A 25,132-nucleotide genomic window follows, 5' to 3' on the forward strand; every position below is an offset into this window, starting at 1 on the left:
GGGATGGTGGGGGCACAGAGCGTCACCAGCTGTGACATTTGGGGCACCCCCTGATTTGCCAAACACCCACGGGGGCCGTGCGGGAGGGGCTGCCCCGGGGTGTGACACTGCGGGGGGGTCCCACGGTGTCCCACAGGTGTGTCACACACAGGTGTGTCACACACAGGTGTGTCACACACAGGTGGGGTGTGACCGGGGGTGTGATGGGGGGTGTCACACAGGTATCTCACAGGTATCTCACAGGTACCTCACCCAGGTATCTCAGGTGTCACCCGGGTGTCCCAGGGACTCACCCTGAGCCTGGCAAAGCCACGGTGCTCCAGGTGTGTCACACACACAGGTGGGGTGTGACCGGGGGTGTGATGGGGGGTGTGATGGGGGGTGTCACACAGGTACCTCACAGGTATCTCAGGTGTCACCCAGGTGTCCCAGGGACTCACCCTGAGCCTGGCAAAGCCACGGTGCTCCAGGTGTGTCACACACACAGGTGGGGTGTGACCGGGGGTGTGATGGGGGGGTGTGATGGGGGGGGTGTCACACAGGTACCTCACAGGTATCTCAGGTGTCACCCGGGTGTCCCAGGGACTCACCCTGAGCCTGGCAAAGCCGCGGTGCTCCAGGTGTGTCAGGAGCGTCGCGAGCTCCAGCGGCTCCAGCGGCTCCAGCAGCAGCGAGAACCGGGCCCGGGGGGGCCCGGGAGGGGCCGCGGGGTTGGGACCCCCCCCGGGGGCACCGCCGGCGTCACCGTCATCATCGTCACCGTCGCCCTCCTCCGGCCTGTGCACACACGGGCTGCACACGCGTGTGCAAACGGACACGCCTCGAGCCCCCTCTGCCCCCCGGGGCCTCGTGTCCCCAAACCCCCCCTCCCCCCGTGCCCCCAATTCCCCCGTTGTGCCCCCTCAGTCCCCCCTGCACCCCCGTGTCCCCCCCGATCCCGGCCCCCCCCCCATTCCTGTGCTCCCCATTTCCCCTTCATCCCCCCTGTCCCCCTGTCACCCCAAGTCCCAGTGCCCCCCCTATTGCCCCCCTATTGCCCCCCAGGTCCCAGTGCCCCCCTACTGCCCCCCCAGTGCCCCCTGTGTCCCCCCCATCCCCCTAAGTCCCAGTGCCCCCCTATTGCCCCCCTATTGCCCCCCCAGTGCCCCCTGTCCCCCTGTCACCCCAGTGCCCCCCTATTGCCCCCCCAGTGCCCCCTGTGTCCCCCCCACGTACAGGCTGTCGAGGCCAAGGAGGGTCTTGGGGTCCCCCCCCAGCTCCGCCTCCAGTTCCCGCAGCCGCCCCAAAACCTGGGGGTCCCCGGAGAGCTCCCGTGGGAATGCCCGGATCCAGTACCTGGGGGGGGAAGGAGGGGGCTCAGAAGGGGACCCCAAAAATCCGAGGGGTCCTCAGAGGGGATCTGGGGGGTCCCCAGCGAGGTTATGGGGTCCTCAGAGAGCGTTCGTGGCAGTCCCTTGGACATCGTGGGGTTCCCCCAAGGGGGTCTGTGGGGTCCACGAGGGGGGTCCCCAGATGGGGGTTTCATGGTTCCTGGGAGAGGTTGGGGGGTCCGGGGGGATTTGGGGTCCTTGGAGGGGGCCTGGGGGTTGCAGGTTCCCCAGAGGTGTCTGGATGGTCCCAAAGGCAATTTTGGGGGTCCCTGCGAGGGTTTGGGAGTCCCAATGTGGTTTTTGGGTTCCCAGAGGGGGCTTGGGGGTCCCGGGGGGGTTGGAGGGGCCAAGAGGGGGGTTTGGGGTCACTCACCGGACCAAGTGGCCGATCTTGAGGCACAGGGAGGGACCCTCGGCCGAGCCCCTCGACTCCTGCACTGTGGAGGGGGTCAAGGAGCCTGTGCAGGGGTTTGGGGGGGGCCAGAGGGGTCCTGGGGGTCTTGGGGGGACAGGGGGGATCCCTGGGGGCTTTGGGACATCCTGGGGAGTCAGGGATGTTTTGGGGGCTGTCGGGGGTCCCCAGGGATTCGGGGGGCTCCAGGGGTCGAAGAAAGAGATCTCAGGGGTGTCCCGGGGGGTCTCCAAGGCTCAGCAGCTTCCCGACCACCTCGGCCTGGGGTGGGTACCGGGGGGGGGTTTGGGGGGATCCCGTGAAGTTTGGGGGTCCTGGGGGATTTGGAGTATCCCGGGGGGGGGGGGGATTGGTGTCCCAGGAGGGTCCTGAAGGGGTCAGGGAGGTTTGGGGGGTTCCGGGGGGTTGGGGTGTCCCTGGGGCAGTTTGGGGGTCCCGGCAGGTTTCGGGGGGGTCCCGGGGGGTTGGGGTGTCCCTGGGGCAGTTTGGGGGTCCCGGCAGGTTTCGGGGGGGGGTCCCGGGGGATCCCCAAGGATATAGGCTCAGCAGCTTCCCAGCCACCTCGGCCTGGGGGAGGTACCAGGGGTGGGTCGCCAGAAGAGCCGGACGAGTTGGGGGTCCCGAACCTTCCCCTGTGCATCTGGGGGGGCAGAGGGGTCACCCCAAAAACCCAGGGACACCCCAACACCCCCCTGGGACCTCCAACTGCCCCAGAACCCCCCAAAACTCCCAACCCCTTTCCCCTAGAGCTCCCCAGACATCCCAGAGCCCAGAATCCCCCCAAACCAAACCCCTGGGACTCAGAAAGTGAACAGTCTCCCCCCCCCAAGCTCCCTCAAGAGGCCCCCGCCCCCAAATCCCAGGGCCCCCCAAATCCTGGGGTCCCCCAAGCCCCTGAACCCCCAAAACCTCAGGACCCCCAAATCCAGGGGGTCCCCAAACACTGGAACCCCCCAAGCCCTGGAATCCCCCCAGACCTCAGGGAATCCCCAAACCCCGGGGTCACCCCCAGAACCCCCCCAGACCCCCCTGGGCCCCCCCGGACCCCCAGCCTGGGCACCCCCCACACCAAAGGCATCGACGCAGCCCCGCAGCAGCTCATCCAGGGTGGGGGCTTGGTCCAGGTCCAGGGAGCAGCTCATGGTGGGACCCCAAAACTGGGAGGATTGGGGGGGAGTGTCAGCCCCAGGCACCCACTGAGACCTCCCAGACTGGAGCTGGGAGGGCCCGAGGGGTCCCTCTGTCCCGGGGGTCCCATTTTTTGGGGGGGTCCCTCGGGCACGAAGGGGCTGGGAGGGATCTGGGGGAGTTCCTTGGGGGTCCCACTTCCCCGGCCCCAGAAGTCCCAATTTGGAGGTCCCGGGGGGTTCTCTGGCTCTGGGGGTCTCGGTTTAGGGGTGCCAGACCCCTCCGCGGCCCCCCCGCCCCAGATGGGGTCTTGCACAAGCGTTTGCACAACCCCGCGGGCGGGGGGGGCCAATTCCCCCCCCCGCTCTCCCCGAATCCCCCCCGAGCCCCCAATTTCCCCCCCCCCGGGTCCTGCACTCCCCGATAACGCGGCGCTTCCTGAGCCCCAGTTCCGGAGCGTCCCAGTCCGGTGGGACACGGGACTGGGGGGACTGGGAGGGACTGGGGGGGACTGGGGGGATGGGGGGAACTGGGGGGAACTGGGGGGAACTGGGGGGATGGGGGGAACTGGGGGGACTGGGAGGGACTGGGGGAAATGGGAGTGAGGGATACTGGGGCCATTGCCGGGGGACTGGGAGCACTGGAATGGGGGTGTCCCGGGGCACTGGGACCGCTGGAACTGGGGGTACTGGGACGGGGGGACCCCCGGGCACTGGAATGAGCAACGCGATGGGGTTACTGGAAAAACTGGGAGCGCTGGGACAGGGGCCGGTGCTGGGAGCTCTGGGCACACTGGGACGGGTCATCTTGGGGAACTGGGGGCACTGGTGGGGGGCTCTGGGGGGACACGCGGGATCCCGCACTGCCCCGCTCCTCGCTCCGACCCCCTCCCCGACCCCGAGACCCCTCGGGGACTCCCCGGATCCCCCCGAGACCCCCCCGAACCCCCCGGGACCCCCCCGGGACCCCCGAGACCCCCAGCCCGGACCCACCTGCTCCGGGGGCCGCGGCCGTGCGGGAGGACCCGGGAGGGGCGGGCGGGGGGGGCGGGACCGGGGGGAGCTTGGGGCGGGTCCGGGGGGGTTTGAGGTGCCCGGATGGGTGGGGAGGGGGGAAGTGGTTTGTGGTTAAACAGAAACGCGGCGCCGGGAGGGGCGAGGAGGGTGGAGGCCCCAGAACTACCCCCCAGGAGGCCGGAGACCCCCGGATCCCTCCCACAAGAACCCCTTTGGACTCCCTAAAGTCTGAGGAGGAACTTCGATCCCAGGGGAAGAGACATGGAAAATCCGGAATTTCTCTAACTTCTTTATTTTCCTTAATTTAATTTCTTTAATTACTTTATTTCCTTTAATTCCTTTATTTCCTTTATTTTTTAGGGGAGGGACCCCCCCCCAGTTCACCCGGTGATGCTGTGGGGTCCCCCCAGTTCCCAAGGTGGAGGCGGAGGGGAGACCCTCCCTTAATAAATTAAAAACGACCAAATGAGCCCCAAATGTCGGGGGTCCCCCTGAGCCCTCCAGTTCATGTGAGGGAGGGGATTTGGGGAGGCCAAGGCCCGCGGTGGGGCCCAGGGGGGGCCCAGGGGGTGGGACAGTCGGGGGGGAGGGTTTGGGGGGGCGATCTGGGGGGGCTGAAGGCACTCGGGGGGGGTCGGGGCGGTCCCCCGGGTGCGGGGGTTCAGCACTGCCGGGCGGGGGGCTCCGGGGGGGTCCCGGGCGGGGGTCCCTACTCGTCGGGGGCGGGGGATGCGCTGCCGGGAGGGTTCGCAGCCCCAGATCTCCCGCGCGTACTGAGCGATCGTCCGGTCGCTCGAGAACTTCCCGGAGGCGGCGATGTTCCGGATCACCATCCGGGTCCACTCCCGCTGGTTCTGGGGGGAGCCGGGGGGGTCAGGGGGGGTGGGGACCCCAAAAGCACCCGCGGGACGCCCCCGGGAGCCCCCCACCCCCGCCGGGAGCTCGCAGTCCCTCCCAGACACCCCCGAACCCTGCGTCCCCCCCCTTCTGTTCCCGTGGGATGTGGGAACCCCGTTGCACCCCCTCCAGGGTTTTGGGGACCCCTTTGATCCCCCCACTCTCATCTGCACCCGCCGTCCCCTGACAAACCCCACGGACACCTGGGGAACCCCCCGAGCCCCTCAGTGCCCCCCCATTTCTCCCAGTGGGGTTTTTGGGTACCCTCCATCCCCTCCCGAGGGTTTAGGGACTCCCCAAAACCCCTATCCCCCCTCCAGGGTTTTGGAAACCCCTGAAACCCCCATCACCGCCCCATATATTTGGGGCGATCCCTTTGGGGGTGTCGCTTTGGGGGTCCCTTTTGCGGAGTCCCTTTTGGGGGGTCCCTTTTGGGGGTCCCTTTTGGGGGGTCCTTTTGGAGGGGTCCCTTTTGGGGGGTCCCTTTTGGGGGGGTCCCTTTTGGAGGGTCCCTTTTGGGGGGTCCCCACCTTGTAGAGGGCGCTGACTTTCTCTTGGCACTTCACGTACGCCTCGTAATCCGCGAACACCTTGAACCTGGGGGGGGGATTGGGGGGTCAGGGGGAGCCCCGGGGGGCTGAGACCCCCCCCCGGCCTCGGGGGGTCTGACATCTGAGCCCGCCCCCGCCTCCAGCTCCCCCAGACCCCCGGAACCCGCGTCTCCGGGGACCCCCGAACCAGGGGAGCCCCGCCCGCCGCCCCCCCCCCGACACGGCCCCGCCCCCCCAGCGCCCTGTCGCGATAGTCGCGGCCCGACAGCGCCCCCTGCGGGACCTGTCGTGGTTCATGAGCATGTTGACGATGTCCCGGAACAGGTCGGGCTGGCGCGGGCTGAAGAAGCCCGAGCTGAGCTGGTCCACGGCCTGGCGGAGCTCGGGCAGGCGGTCATAGAACTCCTGGGCGCGGTACCTGGGCACAGGTGAGGACGGGGGGACAGGTGAGACGGGGGGAGGACAGGTGAGACGGGGGGGGACAGGTGAGACGGGGGGGGACAGGTGAGATGGGGGGCACAGGTGAGGCATGGGGGGGGCACAGGTGAGACACGGGGGGGCACAGGTGAGACGGGGGGGACAGGTGAGACATGGGGGGGGCACAGGTGAGACACGGGGGGGGCACAGGTGAGATGGGGGGGACAGGTGAGATGGGGGGACAGGTGAGATGGGGGGGCACAGGTGAGATAGGGGGGCACAGGTGAGACACGGGGGGCACAGGTGAGATGGGGGCACAGGTGAGATAGGGGGGGTACGAGTGGGGTACGGGGGGCTGGGGGTCCCGTGCCCCCGTGGTGGTGGTACACCGGGGGTTCAGCGGGTCCTGTGGGGGCCAGGGGGGTTTCAGGGGGTGCAGTGGGGGGCCCCCCCGGTCCCCCAGGACCCCCCACCCCTGTCTGTCGAGCGCCTCGACGTCGGGCACCCTCATGCCGAAGATGAAGAGGTTCTGCTCGCCCGCCTCCTCCGCCATCTCCACGTTGGCCCCGTCCATGGTGCCGATGGTCAGGGCCCCGTTGAGCATGAACTTCATGTTCCCGGTGCCCGAGGCCTCCGTGCCCGCCGTGGAGATCTGCTCCGACAGGTCGGCCGCCGGGGATCACTGCGGGGGGAAGCGTGGGGCCGGGGGGTTGGGTGGTGTGGGGGGATTTGGGGTGATGTCAGGGGGGTGTCACCACCCCAGGGTCTGTGGGGCATCACGGGGTGCCCGGGGCCGCAGCAGGGGGGTAACGGGGCGCTGCCGGGGTGGCCGGGTCTGTTCTGGGGTGCCCAGGGTGGGTTTGGGGCAGGTTTGGGGGCTCAGGGGTGTTTTTGGGGTGTGTGCCTGTCCCCCTTCTCAGCCAGGGGACACCCGACGGTTCTCCGGTAACAGCCCCCAGGCTGAAGGGGGGATTTGGGTGTTGAGGGTGGGTTTGGGGTGTTTTGGGGTTCAGGGGGTGTTTTGGGGTCCCCACCCTTCTCAGCCAGGGACACCCGGTAGTTCTCCAGGAACAGCACCCGCAGCCGATCCCCCACGACCGGGTCGTTGTTCACGACGTCCCCGATCGCCGTCACCAGCCGGATGATCATCTTGGCCATGTGGTACCCGGGGGCTGCCTGGGGAGGGAACGGGAGGGTGAGGGGCACCCCGAAACTCCATGGGACCCCCAGAGACCCCCCAGGCCCCCAGAGACCCCTCTCACACACCAGGACCCTCCCGAGCCCCCAGAGAGCCCCCCCTGAAGCCCCTCAAATTCCCACAGGACCCCTCTGAGCACCCCCAACCCCCCCAACTGCCCTCATGAGTCCCCAGGATCCCCCCAGACCCCCCCAGGCCCCTCCCAAAACCACCCCGACCCCCCAGGCTCCCTCTCACCTTGCCCCCGATCATGATGGTTCGAGGCACGATGGATTTCCCGGGGTCCTTCCTGATCCCTGAAATGGGAGGGGACCCCAAAATGGGGGGGCCACGAATCAGGGGAGAGCCCCCAGATCATGGAGGGGGTGGACACTGGGGGGTTCTCAGTGTCCTTGGGGAGAGTCCCCCCCCGTTTTGGGTGGGGACTCCTGGCTCTAGGGGGTGATGTCGTGGAGGCAGCTTGGGGGGGTCCTGGGGGCTGCCGGGGGCTGGGTCCCAGTGGGTGGTTTGGGGGGGGCTCCAGGGGGCTCTGAGGGTCCCAGGGAGATTTGGGGGTGCCCAGGTGTCCCCACTAATGGTTGCAGAGGATGATGACGTGCAGACATTTGGGGTCCCCGTTGGGGTGTCTGGGGTGTCCCGGGGCTGTCCCTGGGGGGGGTTCAGGGTGTCTGGGGGGCAGTGCTGGCTGGGTTTGGGGGGTCCCACTCACGGTTGTAGAGGGTGATGATGTGGAGGCAGTTGAGCAGCTGCCTCTTGTACTCGTGGATCCGCTTCACCTGCACGTCGAAGAGCGAGGCCGGGTTCACCCCGCACCCCCGACTCCTTCTCCAGGAAGGCCGCGAACTTCGCCTTGTTCTCCTGCAGGGAGGGGCGGCTCAGGGGGCTGGGGGTGGCCGGGACCCCCCTGAGCCCCCCCCAACCTTCCAGAGCCCCCCCAGGGCCGGTTCACCCCCACCCCCGACACCTTGTCCAGGTACAGCGGGAACTGCACCTTGTTCTCCTGGAATGGGGAGGGGCTGCTGGGACCCCCACGGGACCCCCAGACCCCCTTACCTGCTTGACCTTGGCCACGTCCCGGATGAAACTCTCGTCGTCCACGAAGTCCCGGAGCCGCCGGAGCTGGTCCAGGTCGGAGATGAAATCCTCCCGATGCGCTGGGAAAGGGGAGGGCCCCAGGGAGCCCAGGTGAGCCCAGGTGAGCCCAGGCGGTCCGAGGGGGTCCCATGGAGCCCAGGTGAGCTCAGGTGAGCCCAGGTGAGCCTAGGTGAGCCCAGGTGAGCCCAGGTGAGCCCAGGCGGTCCAAGGTGGTCCCACGGGGCCCAGGTGAGCCCTCACCTGTGCAATGACATCGGCCAGCCCGGGGTTGCACAGCGCCAGCCAGCGCCTCGGGGTGATCCCGTTGGTCTTGTTCTGGAACTTCTGGGGCTCCAGCTGGTAGAAATCGTGGAACCTGTGGGTGGGGGCAGCATGTGGGGTGGGGGGACGTGGCGGGGACCCCCAGGGGGATCCAGGGAATCACAGGAAACCCACAGGGACCCACAGGGAGATCCAGAGAGTCACAGGGACCCCCGGGACCCCCAGGGATGGGGGACAGGGAGGAGGATGAAGGTGGGACAAGGGACCACAACAGAAAAAGGCTGAGAGGGACAGGGGGGATGGGAGGGTTGCACAGGGATGTGGGGGGCTGGGGGTGAGCTGGGGGGGCTGTGAGGGGCCGAGGGGGATTTGGGGGCTGGGGGGGGCCTGTACCCAGCATCCTTGGGGGATCCCATCCAGCATCTGGGAGTGGATACCGGTAACGGAGTCGACGGTGGGACAGTCGGACACGGGGGTTGTGAGGGGACGAGGGGGAAGCCAAGGGGCTGTGGGGGACTTTGGGGTGTCGGGGGGGCCCCTACACGCTGTCCTTGAGGATCTGGGAGTGGATGGCGGCGACGCCGTTGACGGCGTGGGACCCCCACGATGCACAGGTGGGCCATGTTGATGCGTTTGACGGCGCCTTCCTCCACCAGCGACATCCGGCGCAGGCGGTCGTGGTCCCCGGGGAACGAGGTGTAGACACGCTGGGGGGCAAGGGGGGCACAGGGGGCTGGGGGGGACTCTGGACACCCAACTGGCCCCACAGCCCCCCACTGCTGCCCCAGGGACACCTCAGCCACCGAGGCACCCCCTTGCTCCCCACTGCCCCTCAACTGCCCCACAACTGCCCCCCAGGTGTCCCCAGGTGCCCCCCAAGAGCCCAGGGGTTCGAGCTCCCCCTGCCCCCCAGGTTCCCCTCCAAGGGCCCAGGGGTCCCCAGACCCGACCGCCCCCCACCCCCCTCGCCCCCCCGGCCCCCCGTTGCCCCCCACGCACGTCGAGGAAGCGCTGGTTGATCTCGTAGATGAGCTGCAGGTGCCCGCGGCAGCAGCGACTCCAGGAGATGGACGGGCCAGCGCTCCAGGGCCTCGGGCAGCACCGTGTGGTTGGTGTAGGCACAGGTACGAACCGTGATGTTCCAGGCCTGGGGGGGCCCACAGTGACCCACAGACCCCCTGAACCTGCCCCAGTGACCCACAGACCCCCAAAACCTGCCCCACAGTGACCCACAGCCCCCCAAAACCTGCCCCACAGTGCCCCACGGCCCCGCCCCAGAGCCTCAGGCACCGTGTGGTTCGTGTGGGTGTGAACCGGGACGTGCCGGGCCTGGGGGGACGTGGAGGGGGCACGGGGGGACCCACAGCCCCCACAGCCCCCCCACACACACCATCACCCCCCACCCGGGGGCACAGGGGGGACCCACAGCCCCCACAGCCCCCTCCAGCCCCCCCCCCACCATCACCCCCCACCCGGGGACACTCCTGGGGTCCCCCTGCCTCCCTTCCCTGGGGGAGCACAGAGCCTGGGGACCCGCGGCCTTTGGGGACCCCCCCCCCGGGGTCTCGATGTCCCCCCCCCAGGTCTCGATGTCCCCCCCCATCAGTGCCCCCCCCCACCTCGTCCCAGCCCAGCTGCTCCTCGTCCACCAGGATCCGCATCAGCTCCGGGATGGCCAGGGACGGGTGGGTGTCGTTCAGCTGGATCGCCACCTGGGGGGCACGGGGGGTCACGGGGGGCTCCGGGCAGGTTTGGGGGTGCCCCGGAGGGGCCGGGGAGGGTCGGGGCTCACCTTGTCGGGGAAGGTCTCGAAGGACGTTCTCACGGGGTCGCGGCACCCGAACTTGGCGGATTTGAAGCGCCGAACGATGTCGTGGAGCGTCGCCGCCACCACAAAGTATTCCTGCTTCAGCCTCAGCTCCTTGCCCTCGAAAAACTGGGATAGCCCCCCAGAGCCCCCCATGAGACCCCCAAACTGCCCCCAACACCCCCGTGTCAGCCTCAGCTCCTTGCCCTCGAAAAACTGGGATAGCCCCCCAGAGCCCCCCATGAGACCCCCAAATCCCCCCTGCTTCAGCCTCAGCTCCTTGCCCTCGAAAACCTGGGATAGCCCCCCAGAGCCCCCCCATGAGACTCCCAAACTGCCCCCCAAACCCCCCCCGTGTCAGCCTCAGCTCCTTGCCTTGAAAAACCGGGAGTATCCCCCCGTGAGACCCCTCATAGGGACCCCCAGGACCCCCCAAAGGCCTCCCCTCCACCCCTTACATTATCATTGGGGTACAGTATGCAGGAGATGTTCTCCACCAGGTTTGGGGGTGCCCCCACTCCCCCGGGGGTCCCAGAGTCCCTCAGACCCCTCAGAAACTCTCAGGACCCCCAAGGAACCCCCCCAGTCCCCCCCGGCCCCTCATGCTCTCATTGGGGTACAGCACATGGGAGATGTTCTCTGCCAGGTTTGGGGGTGTTCCTGGCCCCCTTGGGGATCCCAGCCCACCCTCCAGCCCCCCAGGCCCCCCCCAGTCCCCCTCCCAGGCCCCCCCAGCCCCTCACGTTGTCGTTGGGGTACAGCACACGGGAGATGTTCTCTGCCAGGTTTCGGTCCAGCACGGCCTGGACGTACCCCCCGACATTGACTGGGGAGACAGGGCATGTCAGAGGGGCCCCGAGGTTTGGGGGCCCCCGGGGGGGTTAGGAACGGGGGGGGGGTTGGTGGGGAGCAAGGTGGGGTTTGAGGGTGGATCCCTACCCTGGAGGGGACATTTGGGGGTGCAGGGAGGCCCTCGGGGGTAGCCCTGGGGTCCCCAGGGGGCCTGGGGGTGGTCAGTGGGGGTGTTTGGGGTTTCAGGGGTGGGTTTGGGGTGTTTTGGGGCACTCACAGTCCTTGAGGTTGAAGTCGTTGGGAGCTCGGGCCGACCAGAGACGCAGAGTGTTCACGGTGTTGTTGCGGTACCCGGGCACGGGGGTGTCATAGGGCACGGCCAGCACCACCTGTGGGACAGACCCGTGTGCCAGGGCCCCCCCAACACACACGGCCCCCCCAAACACAGACAGACCCCCCAAACACACACAGCCCCCCCGAAAGAGGGTACCCCTCTGAGCTGCAGCACAGCCCCACCCTGCCCCCCTGCCTGGCCTGTGCTCCCCACCCCCTCACACACCTGTACCACACCTGTGCACACCTGTGTCACACCTGTGTCACACCTGTACCACACCTGTGCACACCTGTGTCACACCTGTGTCACACCTGTACCACACCTGTGCACACCTGTGTCACACCTGTGTCACACCTGTACCACACCTGTGCACACCTGTGATACCCCTTCATACACCTGTATTACAGCTGTGCACACCTGTGTCACACCTGTGTCACACCTGTACCACACCTGTGTCACACCTGTGTCACACCTGTACCACACCTGTGTCACACCTGTGTCACACCTGTACCACACCTGTGCACACCTGCACCTCCCCCGTGCACACCTGTACCACACCTGTGCACACCTGCACCTCCCCCGTGCACACCTGTACCACACCTGTGCACACCTGTACCTCCCCCGTGCACACCTGTACCACACCTGTGCACACCTGTACCTCCCCCGTGCACACCTGTACCACACCTGTGCCCCTCACCTGCGTGTCCAGCCACCTGGCCCCGCCCGGGCCGTGCTCCACCCTCCCGTAGAACCTCACTGGGATCGTGTACTCGGGACGGGCTTTCTCCCAGGGGTTCCCGTAGCGCAGCCAATCGTCGGCTTCCTCCACCTGGGGGGACCCCGAAACACCTGAGACCCCCCAACCTCTCCCTGGGCCCACCAGGGACCCCCAACCCCCCCCGGTCATTGGTCTCCTCCCCCTGGGGGACCCCAAAACCCCTGAGACACCCCCCCAGCGGCCCCCAGGAACTCACCAGGACCCCCAAATCCCCGCAGCCTCCCCCCGCCCCCCCGGCCCCCCCGCACCTGCCACCCCCCCGCGATTCGCTGGTTGAAGATCCCGAACTCGTAGCGGATCCCGTATCCGTAGGCAGCGAGTCCCAGGGTGGCCATGGAGTCCAGGAAACAGGCTGGGGGGGACAGGGGGGCAGGGGTCACCGGGGGGGTCAGCGACATTGGGGGTCATCGGGGAGTCACTGGGGGTCACCGGGGGGGTCAGGGACATTGGGGGTCATCGGGGAGTCATTTCGGGTCACTGGGGGGGTCAGGGACATTGGGTGTGGCAGGGCAGGTCAGGGAGGTCCCAGGGTGGCCTTGGAGTCCAGGAAACAGCTGGGGGGGGTCAGGAGGGCCATTGGGGGTCAGGGGGGTCATTCAGCATCACTGGGGGGGTCCCGGGGGTCCCAGGGTGGCCTTGGAGTCCAGGAAACAGGCTGGGAGGGCAGGCGGGGACAGGAACATCCCAGGGACAGGGAGCTCCCAGTGATTGGGACCATCATGGGGACAGGGGTGTCACCAAGGGGGGGACACTGGGGACATCCCAGTGACTGGGGGGGAGCAGGGAGATCTCAGGATTCAGGTGTCACTTAGGGGGGTACAGTGGGCACATCCCAGGGCCATCGTGGGGACCAGGGACATCACAGGGGCCCCCCAGCCCCCTGGGTCCCCCCAGCCCCCCAGGATCCCCCCAGGGCCTCCCCAGTCCTCCCCTATAATCCCCCCCACCTGCCAGCCGCCCCAGGCCGCCGTTCCCCAGCCCCGCGTCCTCCTCGATCTCCTGCAGCTCCTCCATGTCCAGCCCCAGCTGGGAGGGAACGAGGGGGGTCAGGGGACACCTCAAAATACCCCCATGTCCCCTCTGTGTCCCGTTCCTCATCCCCCCCATCCTCCTCATTTCCCCTGCTTGTCCCCTCTGTGCCCCCCATCCTCCCCCCCAGCCCCCCAGCCCCTCCCGTGTTCCCCCAACCCCCGCTCGATCCCTTTGTGTCCCCCCCACCGTGTCCCCCCCATATTCCCCCGTGTCCCCCCCGTTCCCTCCCGCACCCCACAATCCCCCCCCGAATTCCCTCCCACGGTACTCCCAGGAACAGAACCTCATGGCAGTCACCGTGCAGCCCCCCCGGCCCCCTCCCCAGCCCCCGGCTCCTCCCGCCCCCCACCTGGTACAGCATCTCATCGCAGCCGCTCTGCAGCGCCAGGTTCACCATCGTGTTGGTCAGAGTGCGCCCCATGTAGAACTCCAGGGACAGGTAATAGATGCGCTGGGGGGACACGGGGAGGGTAGGGGGTCACAGACTCCCCCCCGGCCCCGCGACACCCCCCCCGCCCCGCCACCTCCCCCCCCCCGCTATCCGGTGTCGGGATTAAATGGCAGGCGCGGGTCAGTGGGAAAGGTCAGGATAAAATTAACTGGGCGGGGGGGGGGGGCGGTAGACCCAAAATGTACCCCGAAACCTGCACTTCCAAAGCTACAGCCCCTCCAGGCCTGAGAACCCCCAGACCTGCTCCCCCAGACGTGCACATGCCCCCCTCGCATACCCCCCCCACCTCCCCCCCAGGTCTGCTCCCCCCAAACTCCCAGTGCCTTGGGGTCCTCCGCATAGTAACACTGCTGCTACTCCCCCAAGGACCCCCGAGATCCTTCCAGAATCTCCTTTCCCCTCACTTTGGGGTCCTTCTCACAGTAGCACTGTTGCTACTCCCACAAGGACCCCCCCGATCCTTCCAGGCCCCCCCGAACCTCTCTGGATCCCCCCAGGGCCTCCCTTTCCCCCGCCTTGGGGTCCTTCTCAAAGCAGCATTGCTGCCTGTGCAGCCCCCAGACCCTCCCAGGATGCCTCAGACTCCCCCCGACCTCCCCAGGACGCCTCTTTGCCCACCTTGGGGTCTTTCTCATGGGAGCACTCTTGGGTGCACAGTGCCCAAAGACCTCCCTCACAAGCCCCCCCAGTCCCCGCAGAACCACCCAGGACCTCTCCAGACCTCCCCAGGACCCCCCTTTACCCCACCTTGGGGTCCTTCTCGTAGTAGTACTGCTGTGTCCGCAGCCAGCGCCCCACCAGGTGGTCGCGCACGGTGTGGGCCAGAGCAAAGTAGTAATCGCGCGGGGTCGCGACATTGCGATCCTTGACGAGGGTGAAGTGCAGGTGCCGGTTGAAGTTGCGCTTCAGCTCCGCCACGTTCTCGGCCCCCGCCAGCCCCCGCACGCTGATCTGCCGCCGCCGGTCCTCGTCGGTCATCGGTCGCGACATGACGACGGTGATGGGGGGCGATGTCGCCGCGGAGTCGGAGGGGCTTTGAGGGGTCCCTGGGCGTCAGGGGCTGGGGGGCTCCGGGGCCTGCGGAGCTCGGGGCACCGGGGTCGGGGGGCTCTGGGGAGGCTGCACCCGGCGAGCAGGTCCGGGGGGGCTCCGGGTTTGGGGGGTCTCCGGGCTGGAGGCGGCGGCAGCGGCGCCCCCGCCGCTATGAGCGCGCGGGTACTTCATTATTCATGAGGGGCGGGGCGAAGCTCTCGGGAGGCCACGCCCCCGCCCCGCCGTGCAGCGGCCCCGCTCATTGGTTATTCATGAGGGGCGGGGCCCCGAGCAGCGCCGCGCCCCGGTAGCGCCCCCTGGCGGCCCCGCCCCATTCACAGGTCCGTCATCATTGGCGGCGGCGGGTCACACAGCGCCCCCTGGCGGCCGGGCCGGGTCCGAGCCCCCCGGCGACCACCCGGCCCCCCCAAACCCGCCCGCGGGGCCCGGAGTGTCCGGGGCAGTCCCGGGTGTCCCCCGGGTGTCCGGGGCAGTCCCAAGGCTCCCGGGGGGTGTGCGTGTTTCCTCCCCGCTGCCCTCCCCCCTCCCTCGCGTGCCACCCCCCCAATCCGCCCGGGGGGGTCCCGCGTGTCCGGAGGGTCTCAGGATCTGTGTCCGTGTCCCCGCGCGCCCCCCCCCCGCCGCGGTAACCGGATCGTCACCCCGAAGGTCGCGACATTCAACATCGGCGGTGACCGACATCTGACATTCGCGGTGACCGCGGCGGGTGAGTGACGGCCGCAGGGGGTGGGGGGCTGCGACCCCCCCGGCCCCGGCTCGGGTTTCACGGGCACCGGGGGGAGCAAACCGAAACCCGACCCTGGAGCGGGGGGACGGAGGGGGGGGAGGACGCGAGACACGGAGTGAGGGGGGGCCCAGCCGGGGGGTCCCGCTCCTTTATTCATACACAAAAGAAAGCGCGGGAGGGCGAAGGGGGCGGCTCTACAGCGGGGCGAGGGGGGGGCCCAGAACGAAGCGAGGGGGTGACACAGGACAGGAGAACCCCAAGATTCGGGGGGGGCTCAGGTGGGTGCCGCTGACCTCCCCACTGAACAGCACCCAAGTTACAGCCCCTGCCCCCCACCCCCGCAGTTCAGGGCCCCCCTGGTTTGGGGGTATGGGGTGGGGGTCAAACAGTTCACAAGGTGGTCCCGGGGGGAGGTTCGGGGGGGCCACTTGGAACAGCCAATGAGGGGGACAGGCCTCCCCAAAATCAATCAGTTCATGGTGGGTGGGAGTTCCCACGAGGGAACTCCCATGTGGGGGGCAGGGGGGCTCCCCACAATGGATCAGTCTGGGGGGTGCTCCCTATGGTCTTTTGGGGGGGCTGCCCACGGTCTTTTGGGGGCCTCCCAACAATGGATCAGTCCGGGGGGACTCCCCCAGTGGATCAGTCCGGGGGGGCTCCCGCAGCGGCAGTGTCCAGGCTCAGTTCTGGGGGGGCGGCGGGGGGGGCGCGGGGGGCATGCCGAAGGGGGGCAGGGCGGGCACCCCCATGCCCATCATGGTGACGAAGTTAGAAGGGTCCATGGGGGGGGGCGGCGGGGGGGGGGGGGGGCGCGTACATCAGGCCCCCGGAGCCAGGCGGCGGCGGGGGGGGCGGGGGGGCCCCGGGGGGCAGCGGGGGCTGCACCCCGGGGGGCAAAGGCACCATGGAGGGGCTGCCGGGGAGCGGGGGGGCCCCCGAAGAAGCCGCCCCCCCCCCCGCCGCACCCGCCCCCGCCTGCTGCTGCCAGGGCGGGAGGGAGGCGTTGCCAGCGCTCGTGGTGGTCGTCGTATCTGGGGGGGGAAAGGGCTCGTTAGCACCCGTGCTAATTAGCGGGACCCCAGAAAGAGCAAAACGAACAAGTCTCCCCGCCCCCCAAGGGAAGGAGAAACGCCCCAAACCTGGGGAAAATGCCCCAAAACCCCTCGTGCCCTGCCCTCTCCCCCGGGGCCACCCTTCCCTCCCCACCCCACCCAGAGCCCCCCAGAACCCTCGGGCCCCCCTCAGCACTCACTTTGCTGCCAGGGCAAGGGGGTGCTGCTGCTGCTGGGGGGCGGCGGCGGCTGCTGCTGCCAGGGAGGGAGGGGGCCGGAGGGGGGGGGCGGCTGCCCACCGGGCGGGGGGGGCGGCGGGGGCAGCATACCCAGCGGCGGCGGCATCATACCTGGGGGGCAGAAAGGGGGGGCTCAGGGGGATTCGGGGGGTCAGAGGAGGCTGGGCGGGGGGCTCGGGGTTTTGAGGGGGTCTCACCTTTTCCCTGGTGCAGGCGATAGACCCCAGAGCCCACCGGCGCATTTCCCAGGTACTGATCTTGAGGGAATGAGAGACCGTGGCCTTAGGGATGGGGGGGACCCCCCCCACCCCAAAAACACTCTTCCCAAAATTCCCCTCCCCCCCAGCCAAGTGCCCCCTCCCTGAAAACCTCCCCAGGTTCGGATCCTGCGCTGTGAAACCACTGCCTGGGGAAACGCCCTTTTCTCCTCCAAAATCGTCCCTCCTCCAGTTTCCAGCCCTCACCCCCACATCCCCCCTCACCCCCCAAAAAATCCTCCCCCCTCTCCAAAACCTTCCCAGGCTGAAGATGAACAAACCCCACATCTGAGGGGGTGCCCAAACTCCCTCCTTTTCACCCCTAAAATCCTCCCAGCTCCCTCTCAAAATCCCTACCCCCCCCCCCAAAATCTCCCCCCAAATCCCCCAGCCCCTCCCAAATTCTCACACCCCCTCTTCAAGAACTTTCCAGCTCCCCACCCTGGGGGAACCGCTGTGCCACTGGGGGGGAGGTACCAAACCCCCCCTTTCACCCCAAAAAACCCTTTTCCACCCTCCCCCCCTGCATTTGACCACCCAGCCCCCCCATTCCTCCCCCAACCCCCCCAGCCAGGATCGTCCGTACCCATGTGGTGGGGGCCGGGGTGCCCCGGGGGGTGGGGGCCCCCCCCCCATGGGGGGGTGGTGGGGCTGCATCCAGGGGGGAGGCCCGTTTGGGGTGTGCTGCAGAGGGTGCCCCCCATGGCCCCCCCCCATGCTGGCCATGGGGTGGGGGAAGCTGTGGGGGCCCCCTGGCCCCCCTGGTCCCCCATGCAGCCCATGGTAGGGGCGGTTCTCCGAGGGCGCCGAGCTCATCCAGGGGGGGCGGCTCTGTGGGAAAAGGGGGGTCACGCAAGGTCCGGGGGGGTCACAGGGGTCTGGAGGTCTGACAGTTCAGGGACTTGGGGGGCTCTGAGGGGATGGAGCTCACCCAGGAGGGTGGCTCTGTGGGGGAAAATGGGGGGTCCCAGGGGTCAGGCGGGACGGTAAAGGGGCAGAGTTCATTTGGGGGAGGGTGGCTCTGTGGGGAGAAGGGGTTGGGGGATCAGGGGGTTTTGGGGGTCACTCACCGGGGGGGGCTGCCCCCCAGCCTGGCTGGCGGCGCGGTGGCTGCTGGACAAGGGGCTGTTGTTGTGGGCGGCGTTGGAGCTGACGGACACGGGGGCCTCGCCCAGCTCGGCCATGAGCGACAGGTACTCCTTGTCCATGCGCGCCTTGTCCTGCGCAGACTGCGGGTCCCCGGGCCTGCAACCGGGACAGGGAGACCGGGGGCTGCACCCCAAACCCCTCTGGCTTGGGGAGATCTCAGCGGCATCGGAGCAGCCCAAGGGATTCTGAGGGGGAGCTCGGGCAGGTGGGGAGGATCTCAGGGGGGTTTCAGGGGCTTGGTAGAATCCCAGGGGGTTTGAGGGTGGATCTCAGGGGTTCTGCGGAGGGTTTGGGGAGATCTTGAGATATTCGGGGAACCTTGGGATTTGGGAAGAGTTTGGGGAGGTCTCAGGAGATTTAGGAAGCATTTGCAGAGAATTCAGGTGGTCTGGGGGGATCTCAGGCGAGTCAGAGAGGATCTCAAGGGCTTTAGTTTGATCTCGGGGGGGGGTGGTGGTTTTCTGGGGTCTCAGCAGGGTTTGGGGGGATTTTAGGGAGACCTGAGGGTTTACTCTGGGGTCACCTGGCAAACTTGCAGTCAGAGGCGATGTGCCCAGCGCCGCCGCACTTGGTGCACACGGTGGTGTTGGTGATGCTGCGGGTCTCGGTGCTCTGCCACGGCCGCAGGATTCTGCAGGGGACAGGGAGGTTACCTGGGGGCTCGGGGGTTATTTGGGGTGAACTGGGGGCGTGGGGCCCCCCTGACCTGTTGTCGTCCTCCCGCAGGGTCCCATTGAGCCGTGCCAGCTCCCTCAGCTGCATCTTGCGCAGGTCGTTCTGGTCCTCGGGGGTCTCGATGCCCTGCTTCAGGATGTTCCGGATCTGGGGGGCACGGGGAGTGTCAGGGGGGGTCTGCACTGCCGGGGGCCCCCCCAGCCCTCCCGGGACACCCACGGACCTGCTCCACAGCCTTCTTGACATTCTCCATGGTGTTGGCAGTGACCAGGGCGTGCAGGGGCTCGTCCTCGCCCGGCAGCATCTGCCCGTCCTTGCGGCCCACCTTGCCCTCCTTCACCGAGCCCTTGCCCCGGATCATGATCTTGGCATTGCACTCCTTCTCGATGTTCTTCAGCGTGTTCCCCCTGGCACCCAGAACAAGGGGGTCACAGATGGACTCGGGGATACCCCACGGGTCCAGCACACCGGGACGCTGCAGCCCCTGCCCTGGATCACGACTTTGGCATTACACTCCATGTTCTTCAGCGTGTTCCCCCTGGGAATGGGGGATCCCAAAACGGGGGGGATGGAGCCCACGGGCCCATTGGGGCCCCCTCACTGGGGGACAGTGTAGACCCAGCAGCACATGGCTCATTAGGAGCTCAAGCTCATTAAGAACACAGGGTATCGTTAGGCACCCTGCAAGTTATTTAGGGTGAGGAACGGGGCACAACCCAGGAAGGGGGAGAGGAAGGGGGTCACCCACCTGAATATTTTGGGGGATACTGAGAGGGAACACAACCCAGACAGGGAAAGGGGTCACCCAGTTGGATTGGGGGGGCACCTCACAAACCCACAGGGGCACTCACATCAGGACCCCACAGGTGACAAGATGGGGACCCAGCAGCACCCCAGTGTCATTAGGAGCTCCCCAAATTTCTGGGGTGAAGCCCAGGGGACTCCTCTCCAGTCTCACAGTCCCCCCAAGCCCTTGAGTCTCAGGGTGCCCACCTGGGTCCGATGAGGAGCCCCACAAAGTTGATCTCGGGGTACTCGTCCTGCGGGATCATCACCTTGTCGCTCACTCGTGTCGCCGGCGGCCTGGGGGGTGAAAGGTGGGGTTCAGCCCCTCAGGGGAGCCCCAAACCAGGCAGAATCGGCCCCAAATCGGGGTGGGGGAGCCCCCCTCACTTGTAGTCAGCCGGGGGCTTGAAGTCGGGGTTCAGGGCCACCATCTCGGTGATGAGGTTGTGCCGCTCCTCCTCCAGCTTCTTGCGCGTGCGGAACTCGCGCGTGTTCAGGCGTTTCCCCTCGCTGTTGTAGATGGGCTCCGGGGAGGGGGACCTGCCCAGGGGGGCGGGGGGGTCACCAGAGCGCCCCAACACCCCCCCAGAGGGGGCTGTGCCCACAGACCTCCCCCAGAGCCTCCCCAGCCCCCCGGGTGCGGGGGCCCTTCCCTGCCCTCCCTGTTGTCAACGAGTCCTGGGGAGGGGGACCCGGGGGGTCAGGGGGGTGTCACCAGGGCCAGCGCCCCTCCAGGGTGAGGGGGCTGTGTCCCTGACCCCCCAAACCACCACAACCCCCACACTGCCCCCCTCTGCCACAACCCGGGGCGGGGGCTGCCCCCTCCCACCCCCAGGAGGGGCTTAGTTGGGAGGGGAACATTAATTAGTGCCCATTAAAGGCCAGAAGAGCCCCCCTCCCGTAAAATCAGCCGCTCTTGCCCCTCTTTGCCCGTTTCTCTCCAGTTTGGGCCCGTTTTCCCTCGCTTGTTCGGGGTTTGGCCCCTTTCTCCCTGGCTTTATCCATTTCTGCCTGCTTTTGCCCCGTTTCTGCTCCTTTTTTCCCTGGTTTTGTCATTTTTGCCCGTTTCTCCCCAGCTTTGCCCGTTTCCCCAGTTTCAAGGAGGAAAAGGTCCCTGTCTGGGGGGGCCGCGCGGCTCTGGCAGCCCTGGAGGGAAGAGTCAAGGTCGCTTGAGCTGAGCCGTGTCGGGGTGAGAAAATCAGATTATGATTAAAAATCAGAATTATCAGCGAGGAAGGAAAAAAAAGAGTCAGAATCGCTCGGGTTTGGTTAAATCGGCCCTTGGCTCCCCTCCCCCCAAAATAGCGAATTTTGGCAGCGGCTGCAAGAAGGGAAGAGATTAAGGCGGATCCTCCAAAAACAGCCGGCGCGGGCGACAGTCGAACCTGCCCCCGTTTTGGGGGGAAAAAGCGACTTTTCGGGGTTGGCAGCAGCCGGGTCCTCGGTGGAACTGCGACGTCACTGTCCCCGCTCGTGATCAATCGTTAATTCATTAATTAATCCCCCCCCCAGCGCTAACGACGCCGCAGCGCGGAGCGGCCTCGGCCCGGGCGCTGCAGGAGCAAGGCTGGGTTAGCGCGGGGCCTGCGCCCCCAAACCTGGGGCACCCCCAGAACCTGGAGGTGCGGGGTGACCCCCAGAACCTGGGGGGCCGGAGGGTGTCCCCCCCATGCCGGGACCCAGGAGGGCCCCCCCGGCCACCACAGGGCGAGGGACCCCCGTGAGGTGAGGGATCCCTGAGGACACAGGGACTGCCCCAGGACTGGGGACCCCTGTAGGGCGAGGGACCCCCACAGAGCTGGGGACCCCGGGGGGTGGAGGGACCCCCATAAGGTGAGGGATCCCTGAGGACACAGAGACCCCCCAGGGTTGGGGACCCCCTCAGAGTAGGGATCTCCTGAGGGGTGAGGGACCCCTGTGGGTTGGAGGGCCCCCCGTCCTGGCCTTCCACAGAAAACTGGGACCAAAACAGGTGGAAAAGATGAAAGGGGGGGGTTGGGGCTGGAATTTGGCCCTTTTTGGGGGGCTGATGGCAGCTCTGCCCCCCCTCAAGCCGAATTAGAGAAAAAGAGGGGGAAGGGGGGGTAAAAGGGGGTGAAAAGGGGGTGAAAGGAGGTGCAGTGGGGTCGGGGGGGGCAGAGGAGCCGGGGCGGGCAGAGGAGCCGGGGCCTTGTTCAGCCACCAGAGCTCGTTAATCTGCCACCGTGGGTCGTTAATCCACAGCTAACGAGGGCCAGGCCGGGGTCAGTGGGGCACAGAGAGCACCCCAAACCCGGGGGGAAGGGCCCCAAAGTGGGGGGGTCCCTGGATCAGTGTGGGGCACAGAGCAGCACCCCAAATCCGGGGGAAGGGCCCCAAAACAGGGGGGCAGCGGGGGGAGGTCCCATCCTGCCCTCGGGGTTCGGGGTGCCCAGGTCTCCCGTGCACAGTCACTGAGGGGGTGCCCAGGTCTCGGGGGGAGCCCGGGGGGGGGTCTCAGGTGCCCCGGGGGTGCCCGGGGGGGCAGGGGGGGGAGGTCCCGACCTGTCCTCGGGGTTAGGGGGGATGCCCAGGTCTCCCGTGCGCAGTTTGCGGGTCAGGTCTTCGATCTGCAGTTGCACTGGAAGGAACCCGGTCCCGGAGAGGTGAGAGAGACACAGTTACAAAACACCCACATTTCGCCCCAAAACAACATTCCTCCCCCACATCCTGCCCCAGCCCAGCTCGGCCGGGCTAAAACTCCACTTTCTACCTACACCGGCTCCGTGGCACCAAAAACAGGCATTACTGCCCTAAAACCAAACGTTATGGTGAGAAAAAACCAGGGGTTATCACCTAAAATTGACATTATTAGCAGAAAAATAGGCCTTCTTATCAATAACAGCAGGTTATTACCCAAAAAGCACATTATTCCCCCAAAAAAGCACATCATTACCAAAAAAAAGCAGGTTATTGCCAAGAAAAAATCATATTACCAAAAAATTCACATTATTACCCAAAAAAGCACATTATTACCAAACCTCCTAGCATTACTATGGAAAAACTAGAAATTGTTATTGTAAAACCAGACATTATTACCTAAAACAGAAGATTATCAGTCAAAAAAAGACATTATTTCCTAAAATACCATACTGTTACCTAAAAAGCGAGATTATTACTTAAAAAGGTAAATGTTATCACCTAAAACCACAGTTTTACCTAAATGAACCACAATTTTACCTAAAACAGGACATTGCTAAAGATCAGACATTATTACCTAAAAGAACCACATCACCCAAAAGACAAAATTACTAAAAAAAACAACTGTTATTACCTAGAACAGGAAATTACATTAAACACAGACATCATTATCTAAAATACCTCATTGTATCAGAAGCACATGTTACCAAAAGAACACTGCCACCTTAAAACACACATGACACCTGAACAGCACGTTACCATCAAATACCGAACACTGATAACCAAAATAAAGACATTATTGCATTAAAGTGACACATTATTGCTAAAACTGCACATTGTTATCTAAACCTGCAGGTTTCAGCCCAATCCATTCCCCACCCCCAGAGGTCACTTCTGTTGGTAACTGGGGAGGAATTTGGGGGCAGCCTGGGGGGTCACATGGCGGTCACTGTCCCCCAGGGCCCAATTTGGGCCCAAACTCCTGAATTTTGGCCAAGGCTGGTGGCTGAGAGACACCAAAGTGACTCCTGGGGGACAGTGGGGGCTCTGCCCTCCCATTGCCCCCAGCCCCAGTCAGGGGGTTCTGACCCCAAATCTGGGGAGGGGGGAGGTTATGACTCCAAACCCCCAGGGATTCCAACCCCAAATCCTCAGGGTTCTGACCCCAACTCCCCTCGTTTTAACCCCAAATTTGGGGGTGTTACCGATGTAGGCGTGGGAGTTCTAATGCCAAATCCTGGAGTTCTAACTCCAAATCTCGAGGGGGGGGTTCTGCCTCCAAACCCTGGCAGGTTCCTCCCGATTTGCCCCCAGAATTACCGATGTGGGGGTGCAGCCTGGGCAGAAGGGTCTGATCCCAAACCTCGGGTTTTGACCCCAGTCCCGGGGGGGTTCTGACCCCAAACCCCAGGTGTGTCCTGACACCCAATCCCGGAGGGGTTTTAACCCCAAAGCCAGGGGATTGTGACCCCAAAAGCCCCTGTTTCTCCCCCAAACCGTTACCGATGTAGGCGCGTTCCTGCTCCCGCGTCAGCCCGGGCGGGATCACCGTGGGCATCCCCGGGATCACCGTCTTCTGGTCCAGCGAGTCCTGGTTCCAGCGGCTGCGCTTCCGCTTCCGCGGGAAGTCTGGGGGGAAACCAAGGGATGGGGGCAAATCCGGCACTGGGGGGGGGGACAAATCCCGACACCCGGGGCGGGGACGACACACAAATCCCGGCACCGGGAGGGCGCGGGCGGACACGGGGACGAGAGGAGGACAACGAGAGAACCTCCGTCCCCGGCTGGGGTTTAGGGGGGTCGCTCTGTCCCCGTGGGGGGTTTTGGAGGGGTCGCTCCACCCTCGCGGTGTGTTTGGGGGTCCCGTTTCAAAGATTCCCCCTCTCCCTCCTGCCCCCGCCGGGCTCCATCTGGGCCGCGCATGTCACGACACGTGTCGCGGCCGGCGGGGGCAGCGAGGGGGGGCGGAAGCAACGGGACTCCCCCGAACGGGGAGGTTATAGCCCAGAGAGCCCCCTAAACGGACAGATCGAAGCCCGGGAAGCCCGAAACCGGGAGGGTTTACAGACGGGGGACCTCCAGAGGAGAGGAGTTAAAGCCCGGGGACCCCCAAACCAGGGGGGTTTACAGCCCGGGGACCCCCTCAGAGATGGAGTACAGACCGGGACCCCGCACAGCAGCGGGGTTACAGTCCGGGGACGCCCCCGACACCTCCCCCGACTGCGCTTCTCCTCCGGGGTCTCACGGCCCCCCCGACCCTCGCCCCCCCTTCCCGGGCCGTACCTGCCCTCCGGGGCTTGTGCGCGGCTCCCGCACGCCCTCCCGCATCTCCCGGCCCGGCCCCCGCGCCCCCCGCACCCTCCTCGGGCCGCGGCGGCTGCGGGGCCCCCGCGGGCTGGGGGGGTGCGGCGGGGGCGGCCGGCGGGGCCCCCGCGGGGGCCGCGGGCGGGTCGTGGCCCGGCGGCGGCGACGGGAAGCGGAACTGGCCATAGGCGGCGGCGGGCGGCGGCTGCGGGGCCGCGGGGCCGCCCGCGGGCTGCGGGGTCGCGGGGCCGCCCGGGGCCTGCGCGGGCGGCGGCGGCGGCGGCGGCGGCTGCGCCGGCGGCTGCGGCTGCGGGGGCGGCGGCGGCGGTGGGGGCGGCGGCGGCGGCGGCGGCAGCGCCGCGAAGGGGAAAGCGGCGGCGGCCATGGGGGCGCGGGGCGCGGCGGGACCGGGAGCTGGGCCGGGCTGGGCCGCGCTCGCCCCGGTCGCCATAGAGCGGCCCCCGCGCGGCCTTCGCGAACCTTCCACGCCGCCGCGCCGCACGCGCCGCGCTGATTGGTCGAGCCGCGCGTCGCTCAAGTGCCGCGCGCGCCGCGGTTGGCCAATGGTGCTGTCCGTCAGCGCAGGCCGCGCGAGGATTGGCTAATAGGCGGGATAAGCAACAGGGACCGGCCCTCGAGCGGCCGTGGCGGGGATTGGCCAACGGGGACGTCGCTCACCGAGAGCGCGGGGAT

At 66.8% G+C, this 25,132-nt stretch overlaps 2 protein-coding genes and 2 long non-coding RNA genes across 4 annotated transcripts; all 4 read right to left on the minus strand.

Annotated features, from left to right (window-relative positions):
* Positions 1–723: 723 nt before the first annotated feature.
* Positions 724–1,808, minus strand: LOC127465238 (uncharacterized). Its single transcript, XR_007901954.1, has 3 exons — positions 1,744–1,808; positions 1,216–1,335; positions 724–777 (listed from the first exon to the last, which is right to left on the minus strand). It is a non-coding gene; the product is annotated as an uncharacterized LOC127465238 (long non-coding RNA).
* Positions 1,809–2,014: 206 nt separating this feature from the next.
* Positions 2,015–2,942, minus strand: LOC127465237 (uncharacterized). The gene is made up of 3 exons (XR_007901953.1): positions 2,852–2,942; positions 2,344–2,422; positions 2,015–2,037 (listed from the first exon to the last, which is right to left on the minus strand). It is a non-coding gene; the product is annotated as an uncharacterized LOC127465237 (long non-coding RNA).
* A 1,260-nt stretch (positions 2,943–4,202) lies between these two features.
* On the minus strand, positions 4,203–14,728 carry LOC127465236 (glycogen phosphorylase, muscle form-like). Its single transcript, XM_051775729.1, is given in 24 exon segments — positions 4,203–4,780; positions 5,354–5,420; positions 5,658–5,792; positions 6,265–6,467; positions 6,469–6,473; positions 6,826–6,967; positions 7,227–7,285; positions 7,699–7,795; positions 7,797–7,847; positions 8,043–8,132; positions 8,304–8,439; positions 8,888–8,946; positions 8,948–9,052; positions 9,345–9,386; positions 9,388–9,492; positions 9,965–10,057; positions 10,138–10,281; positions 10,896–10,978; positions 11,222–11,333; positions 11,976–12,107; positions 12,305–12,408; positions 13,004–13,082; positions 13,438–13,539; positions 14,287–14,728. Coding segments are annotated over 24 exon segments (2,799 nt in total). The 5' UTR covers positions 14,530–14,728; the 3' UTR covers positions 4,203–4,369.
* A 706-nt stretch (positions 14,729–15,434) lies between these two features.
* Positions 15,435–24,561, minus strand: LOC127465234 (splicing factor 1-like). Its single transcript, XM_051775728.1, is given in 14 exon segments — positions 15,435–16,350; positions 16,572–16,721; positions 16,808–16,867; positions 17,454–17,499; positions 17,501–17,698; positions 17,938–18,112; positions 18,540–18,647; positions 18,723–18,838; positions 18,915–19,098; positions 19,685–19,774; positions 19,865–20,017; positions 22,001–22,076; positions 23,639–23,764; positions 24,419–24,561. Coding segments are annotated over 13 exon segments (1,674 nt in total). The 5' UTR covers positions 23,694–23,764; positions 24,419–24,561; the 3' UTR covers positions 15,435–16,087.
* Between the last annotated feature and the right edge of the window lie 571 nt (positions 24,562–25,132).

The sequence above is a fragment of the Manacus candei genome, unplaced genomic scaffold, assembly GCF_025592945.1.
Source record: "Manacus candei isolate 608988 ecotype Guabito, Panama unplaced genomic scaffold, ASM2559294v1 h1tg000345l, whole genome shotgun sequence".
Taxonomy (NCBI): Eukaryota; Metazoa; Chordata; class Aves; order Passeriformes; family Pipridae; genus Manacus; species Manacus candei.